The 25,988-nt window shown below is 41.4% G+C and overlaps 1 protein-coding gene across 6 annotated transcripts in view; it reads right to left on the minus strand.

Annotated features, from left to right (window-relative positions):
• drosha (drosha ribonuclease III) overlaps nt 1-24,990 on the minus strand; it is a 146,820-nt gene extending 121,830 nt beyond the window's left edge. For 2 of the 6 annotated variants that reach the window (XM_087846314.1, XM_087846308.1), the window contains exons 1-11: nt 23,581-23,753; nt 20,485-21,313; nt 20,341-20,409; nt 16,976-17,276; nt 12,623-12,764; nt 11,083-11,243; nt 6,073-6,153; nt 4,105-4,191; nt 3,881-3,967; nt 1,327-1,398; nt 902-983 (exon numbers count right to left, since the gene is read on the minus strand). In XM_087846314.1, the coding sequence (XP_087702440.1) occupies nt 902-983; nt 1,327-1,398; nt 3,881-3,967; nt 4,105-4,191; nt 6,073-6,153; nt 11,083-11,243; nt 12,623-12,764; nt 16,976-17,276; nt 20,341-20,409; nt 20,485-21,311 (1,909 nt within the window). In that variant the 5' untranslated portion in view covers nt 21,312-21,313; nt 23,581-23,753. Of the gene's footprint in view, nt 1-901; nt 984-1,326; nt 1,399-3,880; nt 3,968-4,104; nt 4,192-6,072; nt 6,154-11,082; nt 11,244-12,622; nt 12,765-16,975; nt 17,277-20,340; nt 20,410-20,484; nt 21,314-22,130; nt 22,152-23,580; nt 23,758-24,924 lie in introns of those variants that run through there. The other 4 variants (XM_087846311.1, XM_087846310.1, XM_087846309.1 and 1 more) reach the window with 4 other exon arrangements.
• Nucleotides 24,991-25,988: the final 998 nt, after the last annotated feature.

The raw sequence follows: 25,988 nt of genomic DNA on the forward strand, positions 1-25,988 counted from the left end.
GGCTTCACACGTAACGTTATTCTGAGCAGTAAGAAGAAATACGGACGGACTGCAGTGCTTGTGGTTTAAACGTCGATGTAATCGCAGACATGTTGCTGTGAAGAAATGCTTCTGCGGACTAACTATCGAACTGCTAGCTGTTGGAATGCATCCATTATAGTGGCTGAGGGAATCGCTCTGTTTCAATCCCGTTTACATGAACACAGTTTGGAATTCTCCATCAGTGGATACAAGCATCACCCAAATGGTAATAGATCCTTACCAGCCTCTGCACCGCTTACTGGAGATGCAAGTGTGCAAGCATTGTGGTATCTATAACAGACACCACAATACTTCTATTCATTTTAAATTTAAGCTCATACTAGACCTGATTTATCGAGCTCTTCGCTTTCTTGTATTTTCTATTTAGCTGAACAAGTTCTTTAGTGAACGATTTCAACTTTTCAGAGCTGTTTTGTTCAGTGAGTCAGATTTTATTGAGCCAAGCTGGCTGCTTTAACAAAGTGCATTCCCACCTTTTAACTCTTAATGCAGGTTTGTGCGTGTGAGTTTGTGTGAATGCAGTTTGCTAACAAACCTTGCACCCTCTCATCTAAATATGGTCACTTATGTCGAAGAAAACCCCCCAAAAAAACAAGACAAATTGAGGCTTTTAAAAAAACAAAACTATTATACACAAAAAATATTTCCATAAAAATAAAGGATGGCATTCAATAAGATGCCCATTTTGGTATTTCTGTAGCGTCCAAGCTGCAATTTGAGATAATTTCCTCTCATTTTGTGACCCATGCGTAAGAGATGCTGGTAGAACACGCTGCAATTTACAAGCGACAATCACCGATAAAGCTGGGAGTTTCTGTGATCTGTGTGTAATTGCGAGCCCTCGCTTTGGGAATCGTACCTGTCAGGTTCCAGTCATAAAGCTCAAGAATATCCCGGAACAAGTAGGAGGCAAACAGCTCCAGGCCTCGGACGCAGTAGTTCTGTACACGAGAGACAGCAGAGGTTTGTTATCAGCGCCACGTGAACACACAGTAGCAGCATGCAGCCGCAAAGACTACCCCGTAATGTAGATATGATTGATAACTAAATCCAGTTCTGAGACTTTATCACATAAGCCACCTTATTGATACAATCACCCTCAGCGGGTCAAAAGGAAGCTCTTTTTCCTCTTCTAAAAGGATTAGCACCTTCACTCATCCGAGCGCTGAGGTGCGAGAGTTACACGGAGCTCAGCGGCGCTCAGTCTCAGCCGTTTGAGATAAAAACAAAAGGGGTGAGAAAGGGGAGAAAAAGAGCTGGCAGATAAAGTGGGGTTTTACTGACCTCCGGTGCCATCTCCTCTATGAAGTGAATGGTGTAATCTATGTTGAAGCGGATCACACGGCACAATGGAATCTGTGATGATGAAAGGAGCAGAGGACGAGAAGAAGAAAGGACAGACCGACTCATTACCGTTAGGCAGAGGTCACAGCTTTGCAAGGAAACTCATTAAAACCTTGTTTTTGGGGTGTTTTTTTGTCTTCAGTGGAGCTAGCTCACATCTGTTGGACTATTTGGAAACCACATGGAGAAAAAAAAGCAACTCAAACACACATGTACAAGTGCTCTCCCCCCACTCACTCGCACAGGCGTGAGCACCTGACTCTTGAAAATTAACTAACTGAAATCATGCTAAATAGATAAGCCTGCTCTTCTGTGTTTAATCTCCCTAGTTACACGGTCTTTGTTGTTAGAGCGCAGGGGTCCATTTTAAGAGATTAACCTGGGAGCTACTTTCATTCTTGCCCATCCCAGCAGCCAACTAGCAGGGGGCTAATATCACCAGACTCTGCGGTTCCTAATCCCCACACCGCCACGAAGAGTTTACCCCAGCTTTTAACAAGGGCCGCGTAAATTATCCAGTTCAAATCATGCCTAATCCTCTGGGTTCTTTTCGAGCTAGAGGGGATATTGACCGAGTGCTCTAGTATTAAAACGTGCAGGAAAAACACACACATACGTAGAGAGGGGAGGGAAATACACCAGAAACGGCGTTTGGTGATCCCCTCGGTTGATTTCTCTCCTTTAAAACTTCCATTTTGGGGACGGGGGAGAAAGAGAGGCTCCTCTCAAATCACAGCCACTCTAGTGTTTGACAGTCACTGATGGGCCTTCAAAAGTGAGCAAGAGGACTCTGTGACAAGGTCAGCCCTGGGAGAGAGGAGCACTTTGTCCACGCGACAAAGAAGTCGACCCGGAGCCAAGAGTCGATTTGAAGTTATTTCTGACAAGAGTGGCTAAAAGGAGGAGGGATGGTCCACTTAAATGCTGAAAATACGAAAAAATGATGTGTTGCCTCAACAGACACGTAGAAGGTTGAGAGTGTCCCATCACAGCCAATCTAGATCTGACTGAGCTGCACAACCGATCGTGGGCCGGGGCTATTTAAACCGCAGGCTTTCGAGCAGGCAGGCTCACACATAAGAGGGAAAAGGGAATAAAAAACTAAGAAAAATGTATTAAGAAGGATACTCTATCAGTTTGCTATTGCAAACTACTGCAACTCCACCCATATAAAGCAAAACTAATGCCTGATTTTAATTTGGCTGATGTCCCCTTGAACAAAGTCTCCTTGTGTGGCGCTGACATGCTTCCAGGGTTTTCTGCTATTTTTAGATCGCTTTCTGGAAGCTCCATTGTGACTGCTTGCACAATGATGTGTGCTGGATCTCTTCAAATGTATTAAAGCAGTGACCTTTCAACTGCTTTAATACATCATTTCATTTTGTGAAAGAAGGCAAAACCCTGCATGCTGCCACATCAGGTGTGCAAGGTGGGGAAATGAGGGACGATTGAGATGGTGTGGGGGAAAAAACGTTGTATTTTCATGTACCATTACACGATGGCACAAACTCAGGTGCTATTTTCTCCCAAATCCTCTGATGCCTCAAGTTGGAGTTGGTATTGAAAGTCTGACCCTAGGGGATCATGACTTGGATGCTCTTGGACAAACTCCTTACCAGATCTACTGCCTTTAGGTGTGGAAATGGAAGGAAGAACAACTTATCCAGTTTTTCTCTTGAGGAACTGTACATGGGAGCAGTCATACTGCAACCTCACAAAGGGATCTTAAAGTAAAAGCAGCAATAGAAGTGGTCCAGAGATGCGCACGGAGATGATGTAAAAAGGAATAATCAATTACATTTAAATCCCTTACGTGTTTTTGTTTCTAACTGCACGGACTTCAGTGACTGGACTTTATATACAGAGATTACACATGTGGTTCCTTTTCCTGTTGTTGTTTTCGACCTCATGTAGCTGCAAGGTAACTGATGTGCAAGATTTATGTATATTTGAATACCTCTTGCAACCCTAAGGTTAATGAGCAGGATCCTAGTAATGAAGCCCTAAAATATCACCAATAAAAGAAACAATCCACAAAAAACACTTTAGCATTTTTATGTTCGTGTATCCTGTTTCTACAAGACAACCTTTTGGCCTTTAAGTCATTAGTGAAGCTGCACATAGTACTTTCTATGAATAACACACTATATCAAGCATTTGTGCAGAAAAAGACTCCCCCGAGGTGAAAAGTCAATGAGGAAGTCGTAACCAACCCAGTACACTTATACTTCACCTTTGCGATGCTTAACGTGACACTTACAAACGAAATAGAGTAAACTCAGTGTGACACTCGCCTCCGAAAAGCTCGACGCAAAAGGAACTGCCGACTCCGAACGAGTAAATAAATAAAAATAGAAACTATAAAACACAACAGCATAACTGAGAAAAATGACTTTACACTGACACCCACTGTTACTGTCAACAACCTGAGAGTGCTGTGGTGGAAAATTCATGGCTTACCGCCCGAGCTGCTAACAATTCAAAGCAGGCTTACGTTAGTGAGAGGAGTGTGGGAGAAGAGAGAGAAGCCTTCAAACAGGTACTCGTGGTCATCGTACTCAATCACTGTCGGCCTGTCGGTCTGGAACAGAAAAGAACAAGAACAGTCTCACGAGCACGCAAACACGGCGCTGTAGTTTAGGTAGAGTGCTGTGAATATAAACAATCAGAACAATGTGTTAGCATGTATTCAACCTAGTTGTTTGTTTTAGGTTATACCAGGAAGTTGGTGGGAGGTGACACAGTGATCCTGTAGTGGAACAGTTTGCCAGCGTTGTTGTTCATTGGACGGCACCGTTTCACAGGCTGGAAAAGATTAAAAAAGTCAATATTTGACACCGAGGTGTTCCTCTGTGCTCGACATTTATGAGCGAATTTAAGTAAATGTAACTGAAACTCCCCTTTTTTCCTTTATAGACCCACAGGACAGCAACTTTAACGATGATGCGAACATCAAAGTGTCAAAAGTTGCAGTTCCTCAAATGGCCACTTGAGGCTGGCTAACAATAACAATAATAACAACAACAACAACAATAATAATAATAATAATAATAACAACAATAATTCTTTATGCAGCGGTTCCCAACCCCTGGGCCACGGACCGGTACCGGTCTGTGAGTTATTTGGTACCGGGCCGCGAGGCTCGTGTGTAATATATGGTTTTCAGGGTTTTTATGGTTAACTCGGTTACCCTGGGTCTTTTCCTGTGTTATAGTTTTATTTTGAAAGAAATATTTACACGTTACCATAGCGACCAGAGAGCATTAAGGGGCAGAGAGGAGGCTGTTACTCTCATTGTTGTTGGCGCATTTCAGGAGAACGCTGCTAATAAAGTTACACAATTACACAGTGAATTCGCGTTTATTATTATATTTACAAAATACCAAAGTTTTTGTCTTGGTCGCATCATTTTACTTTGTTGTATTTACACCTTAAAGGCCGGACCATGAAAATATTGTCTGACAAACCGGTCCAAGGCGCAAAAAAGTTTGGGGACCGCTGCTTTAATGAAAACAACACTGACTAAGACAGCGATTAGCCACAGCGTCTAATTCCATCTTTTCAGTCTACTTTTAAAGTATTTTAATCCCAATCTGTCATTCACCTTCTTGGTCCTTTATAATCAAGCCAAAAAACATTCAATTTATACCGATTTGGAGCGAAAAAGGCATCAAAATGTTCTAATTATGAAGGTTAAACTACAACATATTTTCCAGTTTTCTTGAGAAATTACTTAAGCATATACAGTGGATTGTTCTGCTAATGGACCCTTTATAGGATTTCACTCATTAGCTGGTTGAGCCGACTGGAAAAAAAAAAAAGGGGGGGGGGGGGGGGGCATTGCTGTTCCCTTCTGCAGATGAATGCAGTCACGCAGAGGCATCTTGTTAAGTGCAGAAGTAAGTGAAGAGCAAAGCATGTTTGCAGAGGTTATTATGAAAGACAAACTGCTGGTATGAGTGATGAGTAAAAGCTTAATTGGCATCCTATAATGAGCATAATTATAAAGTCAATACACATTAGAAACTTATTAAAACAAATAATTGACTAACAACTTCCAGGTCAACAAAGAGCAACAAGAAATTAACGCACTAATTAACTCGAGACAGATTTTTAAGACAGAAAATATTACTAAAAAAAATCAATCAATCAAATATACATCCCCAAACAAGTGAGTATGGAGCAGACATGTACCCGCCTTTGTCTGGAGGATGATGCACATTTACCACTATTTAACGTACCTATCATTGGTTAATAAACTCATTAAGGATTCATTAAACAATCCCAGAGTTTGATCATTTCCTACTGGGCATAAAGGCAAAAGAAACTGAACGACTGAGCTTTTTGTAGATAAAATGCATTTCACTTGTTAGATGAGCACGCGGCTGGTGGGAGTTCTAGTTCCAAAACACAGCAAAGTAAGAAAGTGAGTCATAAAAGAAAATATCTCAGTGTGTGGAAAAATAGTCGATGAATCACTCGGACGCAACTCCCCAGTCAAATTTCCTGAAATGTAATATCCTTTTGTTATTTAAGATGCTTCTGTCTCACTTATCGTGCCTTTAACACAATAGAAGATGGCCTCTGTATAGAAAATGCATTTAGCCTGACTAAAATAATGCCCTTGCCCCCGCGTGGCACAACTTCAAGGTTATGAAAGGGTGATTTATTCATGGCGTGTCATACCTCTTCCCCCGGGTAGATGCTGTGGCGGATCCCTGTACGTCTGGCCTTGGCACTGCACTTACACAGGGGACCATCATTCATCTGGACAGAAAGAAAATACGTAAATCAGACAGAACTGCTTCACTTGCCGTGTATAACACAGGGGCTGCTCAACATTTTACATCTCTAAACTGCAGACTCCTGACCTTTATTTCTTAGCTGCAGTTTGAAGTTTTGACTTTTTAAACTTCACTTTGTGACACTGTCTCCGCAATACATATCCTCACAATAAAACTGCAATAAAACCTATAAATTTATTACACACTGTCTTTCCATCAAGTGGAAATGACATTTATTCAAAGCAGAAAGAGGAAGAGTGCAACTGACAGAGACGAGACAACAATACCCAGAATACCTAAAATGTGAAAGTCGGCTGTCCTGTCACCGCAACCAAAAAGCCAATAAAGACCCAAACCAGGAAACCTGTGAGCCAACCACGTTCCATTGACACGAGGGTCACGGCAGTTTCAAGTGGTTGGTGGCAGACTTATTCACACATCAGTAATTTCCCTTGCAGTAAAGATGTAGCTAGGTGTATCCAAAACATGAATTAGCATGGCATTGTTCACTTCATTGGCTTCCTGTTAAATCCAGAATTGAATTCAAAATCCTGCTCCTCACATACAAGGTCTTAAATAATCAGGCCCCATCTTATCTTAATGACCTTGTAGCACCATATCACCCTATTAGAGCACTTCGCTCTCGCTCTGCAGGCCTACTTGTTGTTCCTAGAGTATTTAAAAGTAGAATGGGAGGGAGAGCCTTCAGTTTTCAGGCCCCTCTTCTGTGGAACCAGCTTCCAGTTTGGATTCGGGAGACAGACACTATCTCTACTTTTAAGATTAGGCTTAAAACTTTCCTTTTTGCTAAAGCATATAGTTAGGGCTGGACCAGGTGACCCTGAATCCTCCCTTAGTTATGCTGCAATAGATGTAGGCTGCCGGGGGATTCCCATGATGCATTGAGTTTTTCCTTTCCAGTCACCTTTCTCACTCACTATGTATTAACAGACCTCTCTGCATTGAATCATATCTGTTATTAATCTCTGTCTCTCTTCCACAGCATGTCTTTATCCTGTCTTCCTTCTCTCACCCCAACCGGTCGCAGCAGATGGCCCCGCCCCTCCCTGAGCCTGGTTCTGCTGGAGGTTTCTTCCTGTTAAAAGGGAGTTTTTCCTTCCCACTGTCGCCAAAGTGCTTGCTCATAGGGGGTCATATGATTGTTGGGTTTTTCTCTGTATCTATGAAGCGCCTTGAGGCGACTTTTGTTGTGATTTGGCGCTATATAAATAAAATTGAATTGCTCTGGTGCCTGGATTGAGCCACTAATGAAGCTGTAGGATTGTGTTACTTTTTCTGTGGATGCTAGAAGTCCAACCTGCAGCTGGAAAAGCAGATTGTTAGATTTGGCTGGTGAGTCTATATATGTGTTTTTTTATGTCCCACTGAAATAAAAGTTATGGCTCTTTTCACATTTATGTAGACAGCAGCTTCAAAATAAATGCCCAGAGGCTCTGCTGGCTGCTGAGTTTGAAGACTTCTTTATAGAAGGACTTTGGCTGTATGTGCTGTTAGTGGTTTCAGATATTTACAAAAAGACTTTAGAAGCCAACAGGGAAGAAATGGAGTCCTTACTGTAGCTACACTTGATATTTATGGCCACAACAATCAACTCTTACATTCTGCTTTTTTCAAATGTTTTTTGCAGTCTTATCGAGTTGAAGTCTGTTGTGGCGTTAAGTAATGTGCAGATTATCCTCAGTCCCAACAGCTGGTACGGTTTCTCTCTTCTTTATTGGATTATCCAAAGTCAGTATTTATTTTACCTATGTGGATCTAACACAGATGGATACTGGACAAAGGTGCAATGATCATATGGATGCCCTACAGCCTTTTTGACAAGCTTTCTTCTACTCGTTCTTCTTCTACTCTTTAATTACAGAGCCATGCTGTTGTAATACACGTGGCAGAAATAAGCCAGGCTTTACTGGACAGCAGTTTATCTACCGTCTTAAAACTAGTATATACTCTCACAGGTAACTTTATAAAGTTACCTGTGAGAAAGTTACAAGCAGTAGAGCATAACTGTTCTACTGCTTGTTATGCAAACACCTAATGAGCCAGTGAGATGGCAGCAACTCAGTGCACGTAGGCATTGAGACATGGTCAAGATCCTCCGGTGAAGTTCAAACCAGCCACCAGAATGAGGAAGAAAGGGCAGGCTGGTCCAAGTATTTCAGAAACTGCGGATTTACCTACACGACCACCTACAGTGTTTACAGTGAATGGTCTCAACAGACAAACTATCCACTGAGCAGCAGCTCAGTGAGTTGACAAGAGTACATCAGTAACTTAAATAACACCTTCTTTTAACCAACGTTTTCAGAAGAGCACATGTCGAACCTTGAAGTAGATGGGCTACAGCAGCAGAAGCCCACACCAGGTGCCCCGCTCCTGTCAGCTACGAACAGGAAACTAAGGCTACAATTCATACAGACTCATCAAAGTTAGACAACAGAAGACTAGGGCTGTTCGATATAACGATATATATCGGATGACGATATAAAAACGTCTATTGTTTCATTTTACGCTATAGTTTGTTTCGTGGTGTCGCAAAATAAACTGTTTACGGCAATATTTTTTCATCGTTTTGATGGTCACTGTAGTGGCTATATTCATTTCTTAAAGTTCTCTCTTTCTCTTATATTTAATATAACCACACTAGGACAAACAAGCGCCTGTTTTTATGCATTTTGGTTAGCAACAACGACGGTAACAGCATCGCGTGTCCACTTTCACAATAAAGCTCAAGATCCTGTTGAGACTTTTCAAAATAAACTGAATCACGTGAAAGATGCAGATTATTTACGGATGAGAATTAAAAAAGAGCCTCAGGTGCTAAAAAATAAACCTTAGACTCAAACGTTAGAACAGGCTTTTCCCCGCAGCACGCCGTGTAATAAATACTCACAAAGAAAACGGCGGCCGTTACAACTTATGTCTAAAAATGTATCGTTTCATGCATCGGTTAAAACACTCGACTCCAGCTACATGATGTGCAGCTGGAAACATTTCATGCAAGTCGAGCTGCAGGAGATTCACAGAATTTACAGAAAATGTTACATTTTTGTGATTTATATCGTTATCAGGACGATAGAATTCTTATATCAGGATATGAGATTTTGGTCATATCGCACAGCCCTACAGAAGACTGTAAAAACGCTGTCTAGCCCGATAAATCTAGATTTTTGCTGCGATATTTGGACGGTTTCTAAATTGAATGAAACAGGAAGGCATGGATCCATCTTCCCTTGTTTCAGTTCAGGGTGGTGGTGGTGGTGTACTAGTGTGTGGGATATTTTCTTGGTATACTCTGGGCCCCTTAGTAACATTGTTAATGAGCACCGTTTAAACACAACAGAGTATCATTACTGACCACGTCCATCCCATAATGACCACAGTGTACCCACCTTCTTATGGCTGCTCTCAGCAACATAATGTGTCATGTCACAAAGCTGAGATCCTCTCAAACTGGTTCCTTGAAAACAACAGTGTACTCAAATGCCCTCCACAGTCACCAGATCTCCATCTAATAGAGCTGTGGTGGAACGGGTGTTTCACATCGCACATGTGCCACCAAAAACTCTGCAGCAACTGTGTGATGCCATCATGTAAATATACATCAAAATCTGAGGAATGTTTTGAGCACCTTTAAATTTAAAGACTTCTACAAGCAAAACGGGTCCAGCCTGTGTGGAACTGCGAGTGCATGTGTCGGGAAAATGTGTTGTTGGAGACACCTAGTGTTACGGCACCATAAAAACAGTGGTTTGGCAGGTGTTTGACATGCTGCGATGTCTGTGCACGGATTATGACAACTGGTCGAAACACACATAAAAGTGTGTCACTGAGATCAATGAAGGCCAAGATCAAAACCAGGTGGAGTCTGACCTCTGAGTATTGTGATGATGGCTCATGGATTGGATATTCAATCTTTTTATATAAATAAATATCAGTTAAATGGAGGAAAAACACCAATAATAACTTAGTAATTCACACATTTAGTAACTAAAATATGGGAATGTGATGTTAAAACTAAAGTACTGTTATTTCCTAAAAAATATAATATATTATTTATGTTGTCTGATGAATTTATTTCGTTACACTTATTAAAGGTCAAGGGAGACATACATAAACGTATGTGTAGACTCAGTTAAATCTGACAGATTAAAAAAAACTAATTACTGAGATTGCAAAGTCATATTTTGCTGATGCAAAATTCTGCCTGAGGTTTTAATTCAGGATTACTTGAGTGCTTTTCTTATAATGCCTGTGGCCTAATGCAAAGTGAGGTCTCTGCAGTTTTCCTGCTTTTATTCACAATGCAGGGCCAGTATCAAGTCAATTTCACATTGCACAGCAGGAGCCAGCACATCAGATTACATCTAAGTGCTGGAAATAGTCTGTTTGGTTTTGGAGAGGGTGCTTCCTGGGTAGAGAGTACAGGGGGGGCAGAAGAGTTAACATCATCAGTTATCACATAGGCATAAATCACAAGGACTCTGATCTAGAGAGCTGGCAGGTTAAGGACCGTTTAATGTCTGTTCTGGCTGCAGGGGACATCTGCATTGTCACTTGTTTCTCTGCGGGGTGATGTCTTTGAAAGTTCGGGGCTGTAGCGCACGTGTAAAAAAATGTTATTTGATTGATTTACTTTAACTTTTAAAATCATTGATTCAAAAATGTAAAGTCAGCTGTTGTCGAGAGACCAAATGTTTTGGTTAAAGGTTTCAGCCTGCCTGTGCAGCTGCCTTATCGTTCTCACATCGACAGTATGTCTTCCAGTATTTCAGGAATGCTTTCAGATTGAGATATTCCGTATGATTTAATACTTTGTCGGATACGAGTTTAAGAATATACACAGAAGATAGAACAATCTATCCTTGGCATCCTTTTGTTAAGACACACTAACCTCCCCGGGGTCATTGTACCAGAGCTCCTCGTGCAGCCGGTCGGGGTGAGCTTTCTTCCTTTTGATCTCAGCGATGACATCAAAAACCTCTGAGTCAGAGCTGCTGGAGCAGGTGGTTCCTTCGCCTTCTGACTCACAGTCTGAGTCGCTGCTGCTGTCATCTGAAACCACAGTGCAAGAAGGTCTTTAATCACGCCAATGCTACGCGGCTAACGATTAAAACTAATTCGGCGAGCCGGAGCTGGTCGAGTGGTTAAGCTCCTCTGCTCGGCGGTGCCCTCGCAAAGTATTACACTCACAAGGCAGAGTTAAAGTAAAGTAATCTGTCAAAATGCTTTAAAACTGCGCACTCGGGCTCTGCCAACTCTTGAAGAGGAATACTCACCCCGGCTGTGCAGATGACACAGCAGACCTTAAGATCTGTTACCTAATTTGCACTTGCTTAATCTTTCGTTATGCAAACAAATATAGTTTAGCATGACTAACAGCTAACCGTGGTGGTTTCGTTGTCTAAACACTGTTGTTCATAACAATTTCCAATTTTCATGCCAGTTGCAGACTTTAATGCATCCGTGAGATTAAAAGCGCGGTGCACTTGCCAAAGTTGACATCTGGCACTCGTGTTTTCTCTCCTCCTCTCTCACTTGTCATTCTCCCTCACTGAAAACAAACCTCAAACCAAAATGAGGATTATAATTACCATTCTGCTGAATGGTTTGTGGCCCTTAGCTAAGCAGAGTCTTTAATTCTTATCAGCACTTTAACTCGAGTGTTTGATTGTGAAGTCGGCGCCCAGAGCAGCATATTTAGCAAATTGGATCTCCCTGAGTGAGATTTATATTATTGCGGTGGTGAAATAGACAATCGGGCTGACAGCCCTGCAGATAAAATCAGAAACATAACTTAATCTCTGTCTCGCCCCAACGCACTGCTGAGAAGATAGCAAGCTTTTTTCCCCCATATCAATAAAAAAGGTTGTCAACAGATGTTTTAGCTGATGGCTTTTATTTGGTAACACAAGCATGTGCAGGCCAAGGTTTTATTTAAAGACGGTCATACATACATACAGTCACAACAGCAGATATTAAACATGGCCAGTTATAAATGATGAGGGCAGTGTTTGTAAAATGCTCTGTCTTAGATGGCTCTAAACACTCAGTTTCAGCAAGTTTTTTTATACTCTTGGCCCTATATGATGTCATTTAGATAGGAAATTCCTTATATGGCCATCTCAGATAAATAAGCCCCGCCTACTTGCTCTTCAAATCTTCCTCTCACAAAGGGCAGCCAATCAGAAGTAAGCTTAAAGGATGATTCAAAGAAAGGATCTAAAATGGCTTGTTTCAGTCTCAGAGGGTGCTCCAAGGCCCCTTAGCATAAGTCAAAGATGGATTATTTTGAACTGTGAATCAGGCAAAGCTACACTAATAGTGTCCAAGAATAAAAATGTGGAGCTTGAAATGAGCATAATAGGTCTCCTTTACAGAATTAAGTTTAAAGACTGAGGTTAAAGCTAAAATATAAAAATAGCACAACTAACCTGGGTCCTCGTCCAGTTTGGTCTTGGGCGGCTCCCATTTGGGTCGAGCAGCCTTGGCTCGCTCCTGTCTGTTTCCCAGCTCTTCCTCAAAGCGCTCGTACAGATCACGCAGTTTACTCGTTCCCACCACTGTAGAGTCTCCCTGAAATACAGCAGTTCAAATGCAACAAGGCAAGTTTGTTCAACTGCTGAAAGCTAAATGGAAAAGTTGAGAAAAGATTCCAGGATCTTTTAGTCGAACTAACATTTTAATATTTAATGGATCTTTCAGTCAGAGCCACTTTAGTCAAAAGAAGATTATAATTTCCTCCTGTGCTCATTGATTATTATCATTATTTATAGTGCAGTATGCCTCATGTAGCTCCCACTCCTAAGTGAAGCCTAAGATAATGCATCTCTAATTAACCCTCAAGCAACCTAATCTAAAAGAACTGAGGTTGGGGGGCAGTCATACAAGTATTCCTGTATATTTTATACTGATACACTGACTGTGTTTATACTGTAAACTATTTATACAGCGCTAAATCACAACATCAGTCGCCTCGAGTCGCTTTATATTGTAAGGTAGGTCCTACAATAATACATACAGAGAAAAACCCATCATATGACCCCCTATGACCAAGCACTTTGGTGACAGTGGGCAAAACCAGGCTCAGGGAGGGGTGGACATCTGCCGCTACCGGTTGGGGTGATATCTTTCCATTAAATATTATACCAATGGACCAGTTCATATGAAATGCTGTCTGGTGGCCTCTGGATCATTTGCCCTGTTTTGTAGATGATGTGGTTCTATTGGCATCATTGTGAGTGGACCTCCACTTCATACTGTAACAGATTGTAGCCAAGTGTGGAGCAGATGGGATGAGAATTAGGACCTCCAAGTCTGAGATCATGGTTCTCAACTGGAAAAGTGTGGAGCTGCTGCCCCAAGTTGAGGTATTGGTTTGTTGTATTGAAAAGAGAGCAGGCCGTGAAAGCTATTGGTTAAAAGTCTACATTTTACTCTCGCCTATAGCCAAGAGCTTTAGATAGAGACCAAAAGAATTATTATTATTATTATTATTATGGGAATAAGCGGTGGACACGAGCTTCCTCCATATGTCTGCTCCTGCCATAGAGACAGGCTGAAGGGCTTGAAGTAGAACTGCTAGTGCTTCACATTGAAAGGAGCCAGTTTGGCCATTTGATGTAAACGCCCACTGAGGACCTCCCAGTGTAGGTGTTTTGGGGCAGACCCAGGACACACTGGAGAATCACATCTCTATGCTGGCTTAAAAATGCCTCAGTATTGCCCAGAAAAGATGGAGGAGGTAGCTGGGAAGATGAAGGCCTAGGCATCTTACTCAGACTCCTGCCCCCACAACCCAAACCCTCAGAAACAGCAGAAAATCAATGGATGTGCAGATGGATGTATGGATGTAAAGTTGTAGGAGAACAATGACAACTGATGGAAGGAAACCTTTTTAATATTAAAAATATAATAAAATCACATAGAAATATCAGACTATTCTGTCAGTTGAATTTTAGACTGTGCACTCTATACAAGACGTGCTGACAGGATGCACCAGCTGATGAAGGTTGGCATTGAGATGAGATGAGCTGGTCTGGGGGGATTGTAGCTGAGCTTGATTTTGTGGACTGCCAGAACTAAAACTATGTTTACTTTTGTGTGTGTGTTTTTATGCTTTCACTGGAGACGGTTCTGAGCAAAGAGGAAATGAGGACTGAGCCAGAGGGGATGTCATGCAACAAAGAACCCCAGCTGGACTCTAATCAGGAGGATTCTGGGATTACACGGTCAGTCTCAAACCCACAGGCCTCCAGGATGCACACTGACTTTTTAAAACTTAAGCACAACTATATTTGAGTTTCTTTAATATACTCACACTAACAGTCTATTGATCAAGACAAAATGTGATGTCACCTACTTATGCCTTTAAAAGAGAAAATGATCTGCTTTCCAATAGAAATGTATCTTAAATTATTACAAAGCTTGGACCACTGTGAAGTGCAATCGAAGTGTAAGTGCAGTTCTACACACATCTGGCACAGCTACAGTAATTGACACCCAAAGGTAACATCCTCTCTGTCATAACAGACACAGGAGAGCGAAATCTGTTTGTGAAGGATGCTTACAAGTAAAGTTGGGTTTCCGCTTGACATTTAATATCGCTTCAGTTTTCCTTTAAGGACAGGTCAAGTGTCTGCCAGAATGTGTAATATGCGGGGAGAGAAAGGAGCTGAGGACACCAAGCATTTGAGACTACGGATAAAGGTCAGCGAGGAGAGAGGAGAAAAAGTAGGTGTCAGTATCCACAAGATCCAAAGACTTCAGAAAAGCATTTGAGAAGGATTTGCTAAAAGAAGAAAAAGTGGCAAAAAGATGTTATTTCAGTGTCAGCTTAACTGACTGGCTGAAAAATATACTGCTACAAAGCCATCAATCCAAAAAGTATCACAAGTAAATATACGAAGTAAAAATACATAAAGATCTACGGTACTTTATTTACTCACAACACATGTAAGTGCATAAATACAGATATGCACGCTTTTTTTAGGTGTTCATAAATGTTCTGCTATGTTGGGTCTTCAAGAGGATATGGATTGTATCGATATATGCAGGGGTGCACATAAGTGGTCCGCAGGGGAGCATTCGCTGTCAAAATAAAAGACGCGCACCAGATAAGAAGTTGCAACGCGCGTTTGTGTACATATGAAAGGCACTGTTTTTTAGGGGTGGGGGAAAAAGTTGATACTGTGTAGTATTGTGATATTTTGTTTGCTAATAATGTATCGATACAGGGACAGCAGAAATGGATATTTTGTTACAAAAAAAGTTTTTGTGGACTGGACTCTGACTTCAAAGCATGTTGATCCTTTTTCTGAGCAAGAATCCTGACATTCCTTCACTGTCCAAATGTGTTTAACTTTTTTTATGGCAGCAATAAACATGACAGTTTACTTATTTTAATTTAAGACATGTTTTATTTTAATTAAGTTTAAAACTTTTTTATTTAATGTAAAATTATATTTTGTTTTAATTTACTTTCAAATTCTTCAGTTGCTGAAGGGGCTGCATAGTTTTCATAAACTGCAACAGTTCAGAATAGCTATAATTGTACCAGATGGTTGCGTTCAGTTAAGTTGGACTAGACTGTAATACAAATAATACAAACCGTTCAGTTTGTCAACAATAAAACTGAAATGAGAGAAAGACTGAGTGCGAGACTTTGATATTAGATAAAATGAATATTGATAAAGTTTACCTTTATGTACAGAATCTGAATATCACAAAATATTTTTAAAAATTGCAATAATATCGTATCGTGCGTTAAGTATTGTGATGATATCGTATCGTGGGATGTATGGTGATTCCCACCTCTACTGTTTTTGTCGGCTAGAGTGGGATTTTCACGGCATATTCTGCACCGCATCTCTGTACGTTCATCATTTGTTTGGCTCAGCCTTAGCCTGAAAAAGCTACAGAAGTCCACTCTCCTGTGGCCCACCACAAGCTTCGAATACAGGCTTGTTGTCCATGATCGGGAATGAGCCTGAGGTAGTGCGTGAGGTTTAGAGATACCGGCTAGATATAGTCTGACTCACTTCAATGGACAGCTTGAGCAATGGAACAGGTCCTCTGGAAAGGGGCTGGACTCTGTTCCAGTCTGTAGTCGTCCTCAGTGAGAAACTGTGGGTTTACCCTGTGAACAAATGTCCAGGGAAGCCGGCCTTCTTAAAGACACTGGGTGAGGTGCTGGAAAGTGCTGCAACTGGGGACTACCTTTTTCTACCGGGAACAGTATGAACCAGAGGGGAGTGACTAGGAGGAACGGCTTGCTCGGTCTGAACATGAGGAGGTGGCCAGTGGGGAGAAGGGCTGAGCTTATCTGCTTAGACTGCTTAGACCCTACGGTCCAACCAACAGAAAATAGACAGATGGATGGTGTGGCAATGATGACAGAACAAAATGGGTATTTAATAGTTTTGGTGTTGATAAGCTTCTTGAACTGGTTTCTAAAGCTTAGAAAGGACAGCAGGTCAAATTATTTCTTAAGTATTTATAATTTATGGTACTCCTTTTGCTCTGGTTTCTTGTTATTAGTGTGTTGCAAGCCTACTTGGGGTGGGCACATCTTTTCTTTAACACCACTGCAAACAAAATTAATGTAACGGCAGAAAGAAGATTCGCAAAGTTTCCTTTTAAGAATGTATTATAACCACTGAACTACTGTCCCCTTGTTCAGGCAAGAAAGACAAATATATTGTTAGAGTTACGGACACTTTGTAAAAGTGTTACAAATCAGGACTTTAGCAAATGTTAGCTTTATGAAAAAAGAAAGATAACAGTACCACTTGGTCCATGGGGTCATTGGAATAGTAGTTCTCGGCGTGGGTGCACCGAATCCAGGCAGGTTTCAGCAGGTCCTCCTCTTCTTTCTCGTCATCGCCCTTCTCCTTCACTTTTTCTCGCTCCCTGTCCCGTTCCCTCTCTCTCTCCCGCTCTCGGTCTCTGTCGCTGAAGGCTTCATCAGAGTCTCTGCTCCTTATGGCGGAGAAGCTGCGCTCTCTGCTCAGCCCCGAGGAGCTCTCTGACCTCCTGTCCCTCTCCTCCTCCCAGCGACCACGTTTCCTGTCTCTGCTCGTTGACCGGCTACATATGAAAAGGAAAAGTCAACATGAGACACGAGGATAAATCTGAGTTGAGGTCTCATGTTCATTATATCAAAGAAAATATATTAATTAAAACGGTAAGAAATTAATAAGTTAAACTGTTTATATGATACTACTTTTCTTTGCTTGAAAAATGACCTCTGTCTAAATAGAGCCACTGCTCAAGAAACCACAGTTTTTTCTGCCACAGAGGTTTTTGACAAGATTCATTACCAGTATGGTGCCTTCAGGTTTTGATCTTAGATATCATTACTTTGATTTAAAGTAGATATCCATGAATCTTTACTGAGGTCTGTCTCTTTTCCTCCTGCTTGACAGCTCCATCTTCAACATCCTTTGTCCAGTATATCCACTTTCCCTCCTCTGCACAAGTCCAAACCCTGTGAGCCTCCAAACCACTCAACCCGAGCGGTCCCTCTGATACACTCATTTCTAATCCTGTCTATTCTGGTCACTCCCAATGAAAATCTGGGCATCTTCAGCTCTGCTCTCTGTCTTTTTGTCATCTTGTAAAACTCCCCTTTGTGCACAGTCTCTTGCTTTGAAAGCTAGACCTTAGGTAGGGCTGTTCCATATAACGATATATATCGGATAACGATATAAAAACGTCTATCGTTTCCTATTACGCAATCGTTTGTTTCGTGGTGTCGCAAAATAAACTATTTACGGCAATATTTTTTCATCGTTTTAAAGGTCACTGTCAACATGTCCAAATTCATGGGCTGCATCCTCCTGAGGACCCGGCCTTCGCGGTCTACGTGGGCCGGGTCCTCAGAAGGTCGGGTAGGCCGGAAGTAAACAGCCGTGGAATTGGACGGTCGAGCCTTCAGATTAGCATCACCGCTGTCTCGGTGGAGTTTAATAAACTCGGCCGTCTGCTCCTTGCTATCTAAAATATAACAGGACACCGGCGTAAATTCTCGACCGTCTCACACTTCTGTTTAATCAGTTTTCTGTTTGACGTTTATTCAGCTGTGTGAAAACCACCCGGGGGATTAATAAAGTTTTATTTTATCTAATCTAATCTAATAACTTTAATCTCAGCCAAACTGATTTACTCACGAACAAACAAAACACTGAAAAAAGCCCAACAATAACATTTTTAGGTTGTCTAAGTGACTTATATATTACGTTTAACCTGAGTAGCGAAAGTCCGCGGTGATCTGAAAATTATGTGCCGGGAGTTGTGCCGTTCTCGGCGGCTTCAGTGGCCCTCGAGCTCTTGGCTTGCTATCGAGCTGGTGGGTAACAGATGCTCCGAAAACGTCGAAGCACTTTTGCAAATATGCGATATCTTGATAAACCGAGCAGATATTTGATGTTTACACAGCTCCTTTCTCGCCTGAAAATATGTTAAAAGTTTATTTTGTGACCCAGAATGATTAGTAAGAGTAATTTTAAAGCTTAGTAGCGGCCGCCATTATTGGAAACTGGAGTTTGGCTGGGCCGCGCTATGAATTCGGGGATATGGTAGGCCACGAAGGACACACCCGACCCATCCTTCAAATTCGGGGAAAAGGGGGACGCATTTGTCGGCTGCATTCGGAGGAGTCAGTCGAATTTGGACAGCCTCCGGCGCGTCGCTGTGACGTAATCAGTCTACAAATGCGGCCTCAGGAGGATGCAGCCCATGAATTTGGACACGACCCATAGTGGCTATATTAATTTCTCAAAGTTCTCTCTTTATCTTATATTTAATATAACCACACTACGGACAAACAAGCGACTGTTTTTATGCTTTGTCGTTAGCAACAACGACGGTAAAACCACAAGTGTCTGCTTGTTTATTTTCTACATAAACCTTTCACAATAAAGCTCAAGATCCTGTTGAGACTTTTCAGAATAAAGCGAATCACGTGAAAGAGTATGCAGAGTATTTAGGGATGAGAAGCAAAAAGAGCCGTCAGGTGCTAAAAAATAAACCTTAGACTCAAACGTTAGAACAGGCTTTTCCCCGCAGCACGCCGTGTAATAAATACTCACAAAGAAAACGGCGGCTGTTACAACCTATGTCTAAAAATGTAGTTTCATGCATCTGTTAAAACACTCGACTCCAGCTACATGACGCGCAGCTGGAAACACTTCACGCAAGTCGAGCTGCAGGAGATTCACAGAATTTACAGAAAATGCTAAATTTTGGTGATTTATATCGTTATCGGACGATAGATGTCTTATATCGGGATATGAGATTTTGTTCATATCGCACAGCCCCAACCTTAGGTTTTTAAACTCTTTTTAAATAGTTTAAATAAAAACTCTTTATTTCTTGCTTAGTCACTGCTGCACCTGCCTCTCCCCAGAAAACAACCCCCCCAAAAAGCAAACTCTTGTTCTAAAGATTTCAGAATCCGAGGACTTTATTAATCCCTGAGTAAATCATGTACTTCATACAAGGGTGTGCACTTCGAACTTCTCAGTTGGGCACAATCCAGCTTTAACTACTGTGGAAAGAGAACTTAGGAGGCTACAGTGCAAAACTGAACAATGCCAGTAGACCAAAGTCTCTTGTCTGATAAACAGGAGGCTCAGAAATCCTCAACTTACTGCTCCATAAAATAAATCCACCATAACTAAAATGTGCCGATTATAAAGAGAGTAGTCAACATATTTGCATGACAGTTACTTTCTTTTGGTAATTTTCCAAATTGTCCCAATTGCCATTTAGAGACTATAATGGAGCCACAAAGGTTAATGCTTGAGACAATCGACTACACTACAGCTTGGTTTAACGTCACTGCCCTGGTTACAGAGTAGGAGCAAAAGAAGTCAAAACAGGAAGTAAAGCAATGGCAGAGATTTTTTTCCTATGATTCAGGGAAAGAAAAAGTATAATTTCTTCAGGGTGTTCTCTCTAATATAATCTAAAAACATCTTCTGTACTGATGTGTGAAATGCTGGTTAAAAAACAACTATGAACGCTTTTCTTTCAAAACCAAGGATTTTTCTTTGTGACCTTAAACTTTGTCTATTACAGATTTAAAAGGTTTATCGATGAGTACTACTTCACAACAGCTGCAGTAAGCCAAACAAAGCAACACGTGTACCTTCGAGGCCTCTTTCTGTGCCTGTCGGGTGACTGGGATCTCCGACTGTCTCTGTGCCGATACCGCTCTCTGTGAACACACAGAGCAGTTAAAAGGAAATCATTTCACTGATTGATTTCATTTGGCAGAGCGCCGTCTGTGTACCTGCTGCGATCCCTGCTCCTGTGTCTGGGGGGAGTCCGGCCTCTGTCATATTCAGACCTGTACCGCCCACCCTCTTGCCTGCTGCGCCTGTCTGGACTTCTCCCGCGGTCCTTCCTCTCTCCGGGAAATTCCATTTTGTGCCTGTCGCCGTGGCCTCCATAGCCAAAGCACTTCCGCCTGTGATCATCGTGCCGATACCCTCTTTCTGGGGACCTCCTGCTGTCCATGGGCTTCTCGTACTTGTACTGCCCCCCATGCCTGATGCTGTGGTCTGCTTGAAACTGGGTGTTGCTTTGGGTGTAGCTGGAGCTGAAGGTAGGAGGAGGGAATGGAGGGTGAGGAGGATGGGGGTAGTTCATTGAGTACGGAGCGTGGTAGTTCATTGATTGAGAGGCCATGGGGGGAGGCATTGGGGGGTGTGGTAGCGGCGGTGGGGGCACAGGAGGCATCATGTAAGGGTGGTAGGCATTTTGAGCAGACACCTGCGCCCTTGGAGCGGGACCACCTGCGGAGCCGGGTAAGGGAGGAGGTGGAAAGTTAGGTGGCGGTTCAGGGAAGCCTTGTCGGGTGGGGGGCTTCGAGAAAGGTGGGCGCACCGGGCACTGGTTAAGAGAATTGGAAGTTTGGGATTGAACTGGTGGTGGATACTGCATGAAGTCAGGGTGCGGAGGCATGTAGGGGGCAGTCTGCGAATCGTAACGGTAGGAAGGAACTGGAGGCTGGGGAGGGGGCGGCCTTATGTTGGTGGGTCTGTAGTTCTGGTTGGTACCATGCTGGCCAGGAGGCACTCCTCCCCGGGGACCCCCACGATCCTGATGGAAAGACATGGCTGTGGACAAAAGAAGACAATCGGGTCAACACAACTGACATCCACGTGCGAATGAGACACATCTGAAAATCAATCGACTGACATGAAAGCTTTAGTTTCCACTCACGGGTTTGAGCCTCTAAAGCCTAACCTGTCGCTGGCGTCAGACAGGTGGTTTCAAAAAAGTGTAACTCCTGAACTATTTGCTCAATTGAAATAATTCCAGTGGTTCCTGAAAGCAGCGACTCTGCACTTTTATTAGTAGTAGTATCGTTATCCCTGCCTGGGATTAGTGTAATGACCCCGAAGATCACTGAAAAAGCACAGAGTTGATGCTTTCAGGAACCATTGGACTTTTTCAAATTTTTTGACAGTATTCAAAAAAACATTTGTTCCGCCCAAAATAAACATCAGACCAGAAAATCTGACTTTTATTGGCCACTAGTATTGGCTCACAAAGTGTAGTGATGGCCAGAAGTTTTGGCACAACATTTGTGTTGCATACATTTTGACAAGTCAGTTTTTTATTTTGATTATTTAGATTTATTTATTTGTTTTTAGATCTTTTTGATAAAGTGAAAAACAGTCATTAGTATTGTCATTAGTTTTAAATACTTTGATTGGCAAATAAATCACATTTGTTTAAAGAACAGGACTAGCCCCAGATTCTCGATCAGATTACAGTATGGAGAGTTTCATGGTCATGGACCCAAAATGGTAAATTCATGATCTCCAAGCCCTCATCAATTTAGCCTAGTGACGTGGAGCACCAAACTGCTTCTGGATCAATGGAAGAAGATGTTTTTTTAAAAGACATTTTTAGTCAGTCTTTACTCACCATGGGCGTAAAAGCAGAAGCCCAAAAAAACTTTCAAGTTCAAGCACTGATAAGGCAGGAAATGCCATCAGTCAGGATTTGGCTCATAAGCCGATATCCAACATGCCACAGAGAAATCCAGAAGTTATGAAAAAGGTGGTTCAACAGTTTACATTTTCTTTGCATCAATTTGATTTTGTTGCCAATAAAAGTCACTGAAACACATGAAACGCGTGTTTTTGTTCTTTCCCAAATCACAGAAACATGCAAAAAAAAGAATCTAAATAAAAACTGAAGTGACAAACACAAAAAACTGCACTGCCAAAATCTCTGTGCACGACTGTAATTTATTTACTGCATAAGCTGCTAAACTATAAGAACGTCAACTTATAAGTAGAGTAATATTTTATATTATAAATCTATATCACAAAATCATTTGTGTCTAAAACTATAATTAATTTAGTGCATGAGCTCATCTTTGCACTTCCCTCTAAATGCTGCAGGTCTCTCTGCTGGAAAGATGTCAGGCTGCAGATGGACGTTAAAAAGAAATTCTTTCCATTTAAAGTTCCCAAACAGCTCGATTGCTGTAATTATTTTATTAGTATTAATTACTATTATTATTAATGTGATGCAGACTGTAAGAGCAAACTACTCACTGGGGAGGGTCTCTTTTGGCCAGTTTGCTTCACAGGAAAGATAATACTGGTAAAAACAAATAAGATATAACCTCGCTATTTTTTTCATGGTATTGTGATCCTCGTGTTACGTATTATTTCATTAATAAATATCGTTTCCGTTCATTAAGTTTTTTTTCCTGCTTATTGGAGAGAGTTAGGAAAGATTTCGAATCCAGCCTAATGCTGCCTAGAAATAAGGACGGGATCCCAGTTTCTTTAATATTGTGATGATTCATTTAACACTAGTATTGGATCAGCAATCAGAAAAGCTTAGTAAAGGTTGGGTCGGTGCATCAAATACACTGTCACATAATGGTTGTTTTTAATTAGTCCTTTCTCTACATGAACAATCTCTCTCAAGCTCTCTGGACGGACAAACGGAAGTCGTAGATTTGTGACCAGCACGTTTATTCCCCTAATGTGTTAATCGCCGCAAATGCGTATATTGAAATCTAATATTGTTGTACATATACGGAACTCTGAGTCTGATATAATGATTTTGAAACTTAAAATAGCGTTAGCGTCTTATAAAAAGCCAAATAAAGGCTAAGAGATAGTAAAGGTTTTCACAGCTGAGCACCGTTAAACGAGCTGCTTGCAATTATGAACTCCACCTAACCAATACAAACATAAAACGCAGAAAATAACCAGCAGCAGCCGGCGTAACGTAAAGGTTAAAGGAAAAGCGAATACTCCGATTTAATAGCATTATTATCCTATCCTAAGGTTGGATAGACGGTAAAGTTAGCAAGTTAGCAGCAACAGCATCATGTCAGGATGTATGAAGTTACCTTCAAATCGAGGAGGGCTAACAACAAAAGTGTGTCATTCCTGTTGGTCAAACAATCCAGAAATCCTAAATGTTGATACTGTATTGTTATTGTTATATTTTAAATATTTGTTATTGGAAGCTATGCAATACGGCTAGCTACCTGGTCACGCTTTCGAGGTGCCCGTGTTTCAGGTCGGGACGTTTAAGGAGACGGACACAGATGGACCAATCGAATTCATGGATTTGGGGTTGTCCAATAGAACTTTATAGTTTTGGTGGGTTCCTAACGGCGTCGTGGTAGCGCACAAATAAATTAACGAATAAATACGTTTTTCACATTTTAGAACCATTTCGAAATTTAAACTTGGTCTGTCTGTGGCTTATACAATTAACATTTATGCTTTCGACACAAAATGAGATTACTTTTAGGAAACGTGTGTGGTGTGTAATTTAAACCCTGAACTATGTCTGCCTTTAAATAGAGATTGACAGCCCACGTGACTTTCGCGCATTGCATGCCGGTAACTCGTGGCAAAACAATCCAAGTACCGCATCAAATGCAAGCATTTGCAGCACCGCAAAACGTTCATTCTCCGGTTCCAATACCTTCTTGCTTTTTCTTTGCCCCCCAAAAAAGTTATGTACAAAACGAAGGAGAACAATGCCGGTCCGTACAAAGACAGACTTGATGAAAAGGCAAAAAAAAGATACGAGGAAAAAATCAAAGGAGTGAAAGGTTTATACCCTTACGAGCACACAGAGTGGACAAAATACGTTAGCGTGCTGCCCAACTTTCACCACGCTCATATTTATAATTATACGGTTCTTGGAGTGAGTGCATACACTCATGAAGTTTAGTAACTTCAGGTCACTGCAACAAGCCCAGGAACAGTTTAACGACGGATGGGTACAGGACCATGAAATGCACCGTGTAGAACAAAAGACCATCGTACGTATCATAAGTTTACCAGTCTCACAAATCGTCTTCATAAATACACATTCGTTAACCGTTTATTAATAGGACCTTTGAGCTCAACGGTAATTAATTAGTAGTGGAAATAATTTCTGGTTCGCATTACAGAAATGTAGCAGTTACAATAATATTGTATGCTGTAATCGTACTGGGCAATTAGTGATACAAAAAAAACAGTTTTATCCTGTGAATAAAAGTATATGTTTTTGTCAATGTACCATGGTAATAAATGAGGCGAAACGCAATATTGTGTCAGGACAATTCACCATTTATGCACAATAAACAAAGGAGCATAGCGCCACAATTTCTGTTCAGCGCCAGACTTGCTTGTAACCTATATCACCAATTATGTTATGAAAAATGACGTATTAACTACTACAAAACACTGACCTTTGTGGAAATGCTTGGAGCAGACTAACCTGTGAGCTGGAGTGTTCTGGGACGTTATATTTGGTCTTTGAATGGCTGCAATCCAGGCCATCCGTCGCCTGTTTTTACTTCAGAAACATGGCTCGAATAATTTCTCTTCAACGACGTAATCCGATAAAAAAAAACGATCTCTTTACCCCTCGGCTTCCCGTGGCTGTCATGCGGCTATTGCAGTTAATAATACAACAGCTTCTTGACAGTTTTTTTTTTGTTTCTTTTTATCGCTGTGTAACCGATTTCAATTGAAAGCCTGCGTGCGCTAGTACCTCTTGCCACAAGTTCCCAGAATTCTTTGCGGTTTTACCTTTGAATGACGTCACAGCCATCATTTTTAGCTCATGGCCCACATACAGAAAAAACAGAAAATACACCCACATCACTAAGTACACATTGCTACTAACTAATGAGAACTGGTTTAATCCTTCATGGCATTGATTCAACAAAGTTCTGAAAACATTTCTCAGAGATTTTGGTCCATAGCATCACACAGTTGCTTCAGATTTACCAGCTACACATCCGTGATCTATTCACACCAAATCCCAAAAGTGCTCTATTGGATTGAGACCATTTGGGTACAGTGAACTCATTGTCCTTGTTCAAGAAACCAGTTTGATATTATTTGAGTTTTGTGACACAATAAGTTATCCTACAGGAAGTAGCCATCATAAAATGGCTACACTGCGGTCATACAGGGATGGACATGGTCAGCATCATTACTCATACAATGATCAGCTAAGGGGTTTACAGTGTGCCAAGATATTATCCCCATACACTATTAGAATACCAGCAGTAGCATGAACTGTTGATACAAGGCAGGAATGATCAGTGTTTTTATGATGTTTATGTCAAAGTCAGATCTGAATCACAAGACAACATTTTTTTTGTTTCCAATCTCCTGCTGTTCAGTTTTGGTAAACCTGATGTTGTGTATTCAGAGGTGGTCTTCTGCCTAGCTTTTTTGTAAGAAGTGGTTATTTGAGTTACTGTTGGCTTCCTATCATCTAGAAACTGGTCATAATGACATC

The sequence above is a fragment of the Neolamprologus brichardi genome, chromosome 9 (genome assembly GCF_056152115.1).
Source record: "Neolamprologus brichardi isolate AB-2024 chromosome 9, ASM5615211v1, whole genome shotgun sequence".
NCBI lineage: Eukaryota > Metazoa > Chordata > Actinopteri > Cichliformes > Cichlidae > Neolamprologus > Neolamprologus brichardi.